The sequence below is a fragment of the Coregonus lavaretus genome, assembly GCF_964263955.1.
Source record: "Coregonus lavaretus genome assembly, chromosome: 1".
NCBI lineage: Eukaryota > Metazoa > Chordata > Actinopteri > Salmoniformes > Salmonidae > Coregonus > Coregonus lavaretus.
The window spans coordinates 55766943-55775567 of NC_139988.1; the positions used below are offsets into that span (position 1 = coordinate 55766943).

General features: G+C 40.2%; 1 protein-coding gene across 2 annotated transcripts; it reads right to left on the minus strand.

Annotated features, from left to right (window-relative positions):
• Positions 1–19: 19 nt before the first annotated feature.
• LOC311135043 (zinc finger protein 518A-like) lies at positions 20–6282 on the minus strand. 2 transcript variants are annotated; one of them, XM_084168904.1, is made up of 3 exons: positions 6209–6282; positions 2371–4953; positions 20–2161 (listed from the first exon to the last, which is right to left on the minus strand). In XM_084168904.1, the coding sequence occupies exons 2-3, from the start codon at positions 4937–4939 to the stop codon at positions 1386–1388; spliced, it is 3345 nt and encodes a 1114-aa protein (XP_084025030.1). In that variant the 5' UTR covers positions 4940–4953; positions 6209–6282; the 3' UTR covers positions 20–1385. The 2 variants fall into 2 exon arrangements, with proteins under 2 accessions (XP_084025030.1, XP_084025031.1); XM_084168905.1 differs by having other exon boundaries at positions 6144–6229.
• Positions 6283–8625: the final 2343 nt, after the last annotated feature.

Consider the following 8625-nt stretch of genomic DNA (forward strand, 5'->3'; position numbering starts at 1 on the left):
TTCAATAATCACACATATATTGTCAAACTATTTGTATTTATTGATCTGTTCAACACATAATGCTACCAGGTGTGTATCAAGATAAATACATATTCATTGTGTAATGGTCAGGCACTTCGTGAAAAACAAATGTTTCTTAAGTCAAAATTGTACCTCTTTTCCTGACTTCTCAATACTACTACAAACCAGTAATTTTCTGTTTAAATGCAGAAAGAAATGGTGGGTGACTAATGCTGACGTGTGCAAGCAGAAAGGGTATGGTCAGAAAGATGTGCTATGTGTACTTATGATTTCGGTCCATTTGACCAATGGTCCTGGGCTGACTAACTAGAAGTATCCCTTTGCCATGGATACTGTGAAATCATCAGAACATAAGGAAACATACAGTAACATGCATATCAAGATTTTCATAAGCTTCATAAAGTGAGGTAATGGGAAGAAATATTCACTGTCTGTTCATAATGCAATTATAAAAACATCACAATAGGAATTCCTTTCAGAAAAACAATATTTTTGCATGTAAAACCAGCATTGTTAGGCTATATGCACACATGCCATCAGTCATCCTATAACATATTATGGATTTTGTTAAATGATAAAAAGGTATATTCTTTGGACAACTCCTGCTACTAGTGCAGGACTAACTTAACAAAATGTGCCACACACATGGATACTACTATAATTGAAACCATTAATATTTTTGGTACGTACTGTATGCATTCAAACAAAAACAAACACATTCACTCTTTTCTATGACCAATCACAGAGGGAAAAAAGTCAACACAGTGTACATCTGAAAATCTGAAATAACATGACAAATAAAATAGCTTTTCAAACAATGTTGGTATAGCCTAGTAACATTGGAAACTTGCCATCCCCTCCCAAAAATATAATCATTCCACACACACACTATACATACCCGTATAATATTACATGTTCATGTTTAGAGCTTCTAGGAGTATGGCTCATTTGTGTCCTTATTACAGTGTTCTGTGAAAGAGTCCCTATGACAATGTACTTATATCAACTTATATAGCATTGCATCTTGGCTAGACATAACTGAAACAACAAATAGATTGCATCCTATCTAAAACGATGATAGCACTGAAACATAAGTGGGTTTCAAATTAAATACTTAGATATGAGCAAAGGAAAAAATAAACATCCAAAATAAAATGCAAAAATTACCTGAGTGTTAGAGCCCTGTATTTTCAAAGAACTCACGTTGTTACATAGATTTTGTACACTATTATTTTGTCATCATTATCAACATTATTTCTCTAATAAGACAGTGAAATTAAGATAATTTCCATCTATCATCTTTTTTGTCCATCGCTTTTGTGCAGGAGCACCTTTCTCAACTTTGTATCCAGTGTAGATGACATTTAGGACTTTTCACATTCCAGTTTATCCCACTCTCTAGTAGATTCCATCAGATGGCGCTGGCCATGTCCAATCCAGACCTCCTGATCACTGAAGACTCGGCCACAAAACCAGCAGCTAAATCTTAATGGCGGCTCAGTGCTGTGGGAGATTGCATTCACCACTTTGTACTTCTTTCTGCTCATCTTTTTCAGCTTCAATTTCAAGATGAATCTCTCTTTCACTCTGCTCTCAGGCCACTCACGTTGATGAGAGGTGCAGGTATTCGCCCTAAACATATCACAACCCATGCCTGCAAGGGCCTTCAATGTTTTTCGAGACAGCACAACTTTTTGGACCTCCCCTTTGTACCTGTGGACTGTTTCCATGATATTTGTAACCTCGGGAATGTCTGTGTCTGGGTGATTTAGCACTACAACAGGCTGGTCTCCCCTTGGACGTGTAATGAGTTGAGTGGGACTTAATGGCAATAGCGTCAGGGTCCTCTCCACATCTCTAGGGCCTGGCTCCCAGTGATGCACCGCTGCTGGTGAAGCCTCTTCTTCTCCCACAACTTTTCTGGAGGGTTTATTGGCTTTTGAGAGGGGCTCAGGAGAGTCCTCTGTGGACAGTTCACTCTGCCTCTTTCCTCTGATTGTATGTTCACTTTGCTGTGGTGAGAGGGAAATCCTGTCAAAGCCCTCCTGTTTTCCTCCATATCTTAGTGTGGTATTGGGAGGGAAGTCCTGAGAACAAACGTCTGGAGTGTGGACCGGAATCTCTGACCAGTTTGTTATACCTGTTGAAATATTAAAAAAGAGAACAAATCACAATTAGTCCAGTAAAAAGTGAAGTAAACTGCTACAATAATGTTCACTCCATTTATTGTCTATCCATACAGCAGAATGGCATGGACAGAATCATGCATGACAGGTAATAAGAAGTAAATAAGGGAAATAAATTTAACAAATCAGGTTTAATTAACTTCAGGAAGATAGTGTTGATTACCTTGTGGGGAAGTAAGGAAATTTAGTATGGGGGAGGGAGACATCATGATGACCTGAGCTTCTGTAGTTCCAACCCCTTCCAGGTCAGGCTGATGACAGTTCACAGCCTCCAACTTCTCCTCCATGATCTGGCCCAAATAATTTCCAGCTGATTTGGCTCCATTAGATACATGAGGTAGGCCTACCCTTGGACAATCTTGGCAATCTAGGACATGAGAATCCATGCCATTGTTAATTCCTCCTGTGTTTTCAGAACTGACATTAGTGTTTGGAAGCTCCACATTTTCAAAATGATATTCTAGGCTACTCTTTGTTGGGTTGCTTGGAGGGATTTTAGAACTTGGCTGACTTTTCTCGACAACGACTAAACTTTTCTGGCTCATAGTGCAACTTTCAGATGCAGTGTTATCTTCCTTTGTCTCAATGGAATGCAAGGATGCCTCTGTTTTGTCTGATGGTGTAACCTTAAGAACCAAATGTTTTTTGCCGTCCACCATTTTGAAACCCATGGCCTCTGTAGTGCAATTGGGAGGAACTAAAATCTTATTTTTTACCATGAGGGCACTAAGGTTGTTACCTCTGGGGCTGAAATTTCCAAGGTTTGGAATAAGGCCTCCCTCTGACTTTGACGACCTAGTGACCACTTTGGAGTTGGTATGTTTCTCTTCGCCATTTTCCGCTGACAGTGCCCTTTTAAGAAATTGCTGCGTCTCCTCCAAAGTTTTCTGTGGGTGCTCTAGTCTGTGGTAATTATTCAGCAAACCTCCTCCTAACAGGGGAAGAGGACCTTGTGACATCCACTGCATTTCCTTAACCGGGTTCTTCTTCAGGAGGAGCTTTAATGCTGGTGATGATTTTTTCTCTACAGTTTTAGGGCTGACCACTTTCGTTCGCCTCCTTTTTTTGTCCCCCATTGTCTTGGAAGAGCACAGAGCTTCAGGAAATGATTTTAGCTTTTTCTCACTTTTCTCCATTGTCAACTTCGACACTTTGATGTCCTTTGCCGTATCTTCACAGTGATTCACATCTTTGGGTTCTGCGTCATTTCTCTGGTGTTCTCTGTGTTCCTGGCCAACCCTTGTTTCCTGGTTCTCTCTATTTTCTTGAGTTTTATCATATTCTACTAACTTGTTTAGGGTTGAAATAGTGGCAACATCATTTTGTGTCAAGAATGATTCTGGACAGCTGGGTGGCGTGGTCTTTGGAGGGATAATTGAATTTGATTGGCATCCGTTTGCATTGGAGTCCCCAGCACTAGTTTGAGAAGCAATCTTCTCTGATTCCTGCTCAGTGACACACAATGACGTCTTTGTTGTGTCAGAGGTCTCTTGCTTTGCTGATGGTGTAACCTTGAGAACCAAATGTTTTTTGCCTTCCACCATTTTGAAACCAATCGCTTCAGTAGTGACATCCGGAGGAACTGAAATCTTATTTTTGAGCATGAGGACAGTGAGGTCTTTGTCTGTGTTTGGGAATCCAGGATTGGATATCATGCAGTTGTCTGAGTTTGAAAAGGGAGTGATGGCTTGGGGTACATTTGAAAGTACAGTCTTAAGAGCTTCGCTCCATGTCTGCCCACCTGTTTCAGCAGCCACAGACTTCTCTAAAAATAGTTGGGTCTCCTCCAAAGCCCTCTCTGGATTTGACAGTCTGCAATATTTATCCAGGAATCCTTCCCCCGGCAGAGAAAGACAGCCTTGTGACATCCAGTTATTTTCCCTCACTGTACTCCTTGTCACTGTGTGCTTCAGTCGTAGAGATGAGTTATCTACTGTTTTAGGACCAACATCTTTCATTTTCGGGTTGTTTTTCTGGCTCTTCTCTTCATCATGAATGGTGGCCATGTGCTTTGTGATGATATCTTTTCGATGCGATTTATAGTCACAGAACTGGCAACTGAAGGGGATTTGTGCTGTTTTGGCCATGAGATGTCTCAGCAAATCCTGGTCAGCAGGACCTGTTTGCGGCACAATGTTATGTAGATACATGTGCTCCAAAAATGCTCCTACATCTCTTGTGGAGAACTTGCACTTCTCGCAACAGTAGTGGCCGTTCAAGCTGTGGTGCATGTTTAAATGTGTGGTGAGCTGCAAGAGAGTGTGCTGGACATTGTCATTGCATATGTTGCAGCTGACAAAAGTGTCTCTGTGGCCTAATTGGTGGACTTTAAGGCGGGAGAATTCATGTGTAATAAAACTGCACATGTCACAAGGAAAAATTGGTTGGCTTCCTGGGTGTGTCTCCTGAAAGTGCCTCAGTAAATCATTAGGGCTGAATTCTGTGCTGTCCTTGCATTCAGAGCATCTAAACCCAAGTATATTTCCAGAAACCTTTGTCACATGTTGACTCTCTTGTGCTTTAAGGGGCGTCTTCTTCAAATACGTCTGCTCTGTGCTTTTCTCCTTGTCCTCTGTTATCTTCTTTGGCCCATGCTTATCTTCACTTTGCATTGCTGGGGGCTGAACGGCAGCTTTCCTGAGACGGAGTCGTTTGTTCCAGTTTCTGTCATCATCGACAACTTTTATATTACCTCCAGCAGGGACATCAAATTCAGCGTGTGCTGGATCCATGTCAATTCAGGCCTCTGTAACAGAGTTAAAATAAACAATCAACAATTGATTTGCAAGCCAGAAATTCATTATAGACATTGAACTTCTGACCTCATTGTAAAAACATAAACAGTCAAAAATATTGATTTAACTTGGTTTTATATTTTTGAGAGAAGATGCGTAAATAGCCCAGCACAAAACATTTTCACCAACTTAACAATTTCCTGGTCTATAAACTGGCAACCATCAAAGATCATATGCAAATGTCCCCTCGGAATGTAGTCTACAGCCCACACAGAGACCTGACCTGAGAAAATACCATGTTAGGATGTATGTTTGAAATGGGGATCAAATTATCCTGATCTGCAATCAATTATACAAGAATGATGCTGTGTTTGCCTTTGTTATTACCACAGTCAATAAGTGCACATCAGTGCAAACTCTTGTAGTACAGTAGTCTTCACTATAAGGCTAGTAGCCTACAATATTCTCAATTCAAAACTACTCTGTAGCCTCCCTGCGTGATTTATTGCCTGTGTAGTGAATGATCTCACAACATAACCCACATCATGGGTCAACCTGATCCACCTGTTGCAGATTCAATGTAATTACATTTCAGACTATTTACTATAGTGGAAATGTATTACTCCATTCTTTTTTACCCAAATGATGTGCCATGTAAATTTCTCAATGTGACTGACCAAAGGACTTGCAATAATTCACAAAATCTGACAAAAATTGCATTTGTAATGGGTCTCAGTAGAAGAAAATATTATATGCTAAAGCCCACCTGTTCAGATTATATCCTAATGGGGTCTCAGTAGATGAAAATATTCTATGCTAAATTGTTTGCTTGCCGCACAAAAGTTATTACAGAATGTCAATTTTGCATCAGGTCAAAAGCTGTCAGCCATTTCTATTGTGCTATTTGACTTGACCAAAACAAACAGACTGAGAAGCTTCATTAACATGTAACAAACAAACGCGTTAATTTATTGTTTTAAAGCAATTCATATTTTTTCGACCATCACTCATCATCACCTTTACCTCACTGGCTTGTAAAACATTTACTCTGAAGTATGAGCTTTCGAACGGCTGGCTGATTTGCCAGTTGATTGACTTGAATTAAATACACATGAACAGCTTGTGTTGTGAGAAAGTGTACAGAAAAATTGCACGACGAAAAGTTAATATCATCAATGTATCTCAACCAAAATGTATTTACCGCTGAGTAAAACTCCAATACAATTGACAACGACGACATATTTCGAGACTTCGGTTGGTTTTTACCTTTGTTTCGTTGGCTTGACAGCTCAGCGAATGGCAGCCATGACAGCTTCATCCGGGGATTACGCAGAGCTGAGTGAGAGCTGTTCAACAGAGTAGCCTACCAGAACGGATGAAAAATGGCTCATGCACCGCTTAGCCTATATGACAGAGACACGGTTTAAGTATACTATCCAAAAGTGTTTTATTACATTATATTTTATTATATATTATATATTTTTACTGTTACTTTCAGTACATGCAGCTTCATAGTTTATAACAGTGTTATAACTGTTCGAGGGAGTCATAACAAGATTACACTTCATTTTACCCTCCAAATAGCTACTGTTCACTGAACCATCTCTTCCTGGTGTTTTGTTCTGTCAGCCTGTCAGTGAGAAGATTATTATGAAAATACATTTTTACAAATGTAGATTGCACCCTTTAAAATAATAATAATACAATGTAAGGTAATTACTTCTGGGTAAATGTTCACTTGTTTGTGATAGGCTATTTGGGTAATATATTTGTTAGCAAAGGAAGTGCATAATCCCCTTGTGAATACTTTGCTAGGGGTGGGATGGTGCCCAATCAGACCAAAGAAGCCTGCTGATAAAGTCACATGATAGACTAGAAATTCTGGAGGGAGGAAGCAGGAGGCTAGGTGCACATGTCCTTTGCTGTTTTGCGCAATGGAAAATGTGTTGGACTAACAGATCAGGGATTTGGGTTGAAGACATGCTTGGAATACAGCGCTAATCAGTGGCGTGTATTCATGGATGCCAAGGGAAAACCAGGCTTCCCAAAAAAATGTCGTCTTTGTGTTTCATAGTTTTGCTTAAATTCGCAAGATGCTGAATATATCTCACATGAGAAAGCATCCGAGCGAGCGAAACAGCGCCCCTCTGTCTCTCTACGTGTAGGCCATCTATCTGATGCTGTCTGGTCCAAATGAGTATGACATTGTTGCCGCGCGTAGCATTAAAGACAAGGGAAGCCAGCAAGCATCTGGCCTACCTTGACAAAAAAAAAGTATAAAAAATTAGCCAATCAGCCTTGAGCTAAACTGAGAGAGCTCAACTATGAATGGTCCTGGCGCACCAAAAAAAGTGTCAAAGGAAGCCAGTTTGGATTTTGTCACTCCTATCAAATCCCATTGAGAGCATATGTCATTGACAGAAAAACTTTAATTGTTACATCTCATTGTGTTGTTGTCCTCCGGTGGCTAGCTAGCCAGCTAGCTAAAATTGTCCGTTTCCTAAATTAGCCATGGATGGAGATAGGGATTTGGACTTGTGGTTTTACTTAATTCTCCAATAATTAAAAAGGCGATTCTGATCCAACCATTAATTCATACATTGTTGTGCCCCTGGCCTAAGAGGATGGAAGTTCAATATGTAGCTAGTTGTAGGCCTAGAAGACTAATTTTAACTAGCTAACGTTGCCCATGAATAGAAGTTATGCTAGTGAGCAAGCATTTTAGCCAGGTAGTCTAGGACATCAAAAAATAAAAGTGTGTACTGTATAACAGAGTGATAGACCGTTTCGTCAAAATGAAAGCGAGGAGGATGGCATTGGTGTTTCTCTTTTTTTTTAAACCTTTATTTAACCAGGTAAGCCAATTGAGAACAAGTTCTCATTTACAACTGCGACCTGGCCAAGATAAAGCAAAGCAGTGCGATAATAACAACAACAACAACACAGAGTTACATATGGAATAAACAAAACGGACAGTCAATAACACAATAGAAAATCTATATACAGTGTGTGCAAATGTAGAACGTTATGGAGGTAAGGCAATAAATAGGCCATAGTGCAAAATAATTACAATTTAGTATTAACACTGGAGTGATAGATGTGCAGATGATGATGTGCAAATAGAGATACTGGGGTGCAAATGAGCAAAATAAATAACAATGTAAATAACAATATGGGGATGAGGTAGTTGGGTGGGCTAATGACAGATGGGCTGTGTACAGGTGCAGTGATCGGTAAGATGCTCTGACAACTGATGCTGAAAGTTAGTGAGTGAGATAAGTGTCTCAGCTTCAGAGATTTTTTCAGTTCGTTACAGTAATTTGCAGCAGAGAACTGGAAGGAATGGCGGCGAAAGGAGGTGTTGGCTTTGGGGATAACCAGTGAGATATACCTGCTGGAACGCATACTACGGGTGGGTGTTGCTATGGTGACCAATGATCTAAGATAAGGCAGGGATTTGCCTAGAAGTGATTTATAGATGACCTGGAGCCAGTGGGTTTGGCGACGAATATGTAGTGAGGGCCAGCCAACGAGAGCGTACAGGTCACAATGGTGGGTAGTATATGGGGCTTTGGTGACAAAACGGATGGCACTGTGATAGACTACATCCAATTTGCTGAGTAGAGTGTTGGAAGCTATTTTGTAAATGACATCACCGAAGTCAAGGATCGGTAGGATAGTCA

Excerpts from the sequence above, each read along its gene's own strand:
- LOC311135043 (XM_084168904.1), bottom strand. The coding sequence starts at position 4,939 with ATGGATCCAGCACACGCTGAATTTGATGTCCCTGCTGGAGGTAATATA. Across the intron at positions 2,162-2,370 it reads TTTCCTTACTTCCCCACAAG|GTATAACAAACTGGTCAGAG; the intron begins GTAATCAACACT and ends ATATTTCAACAG.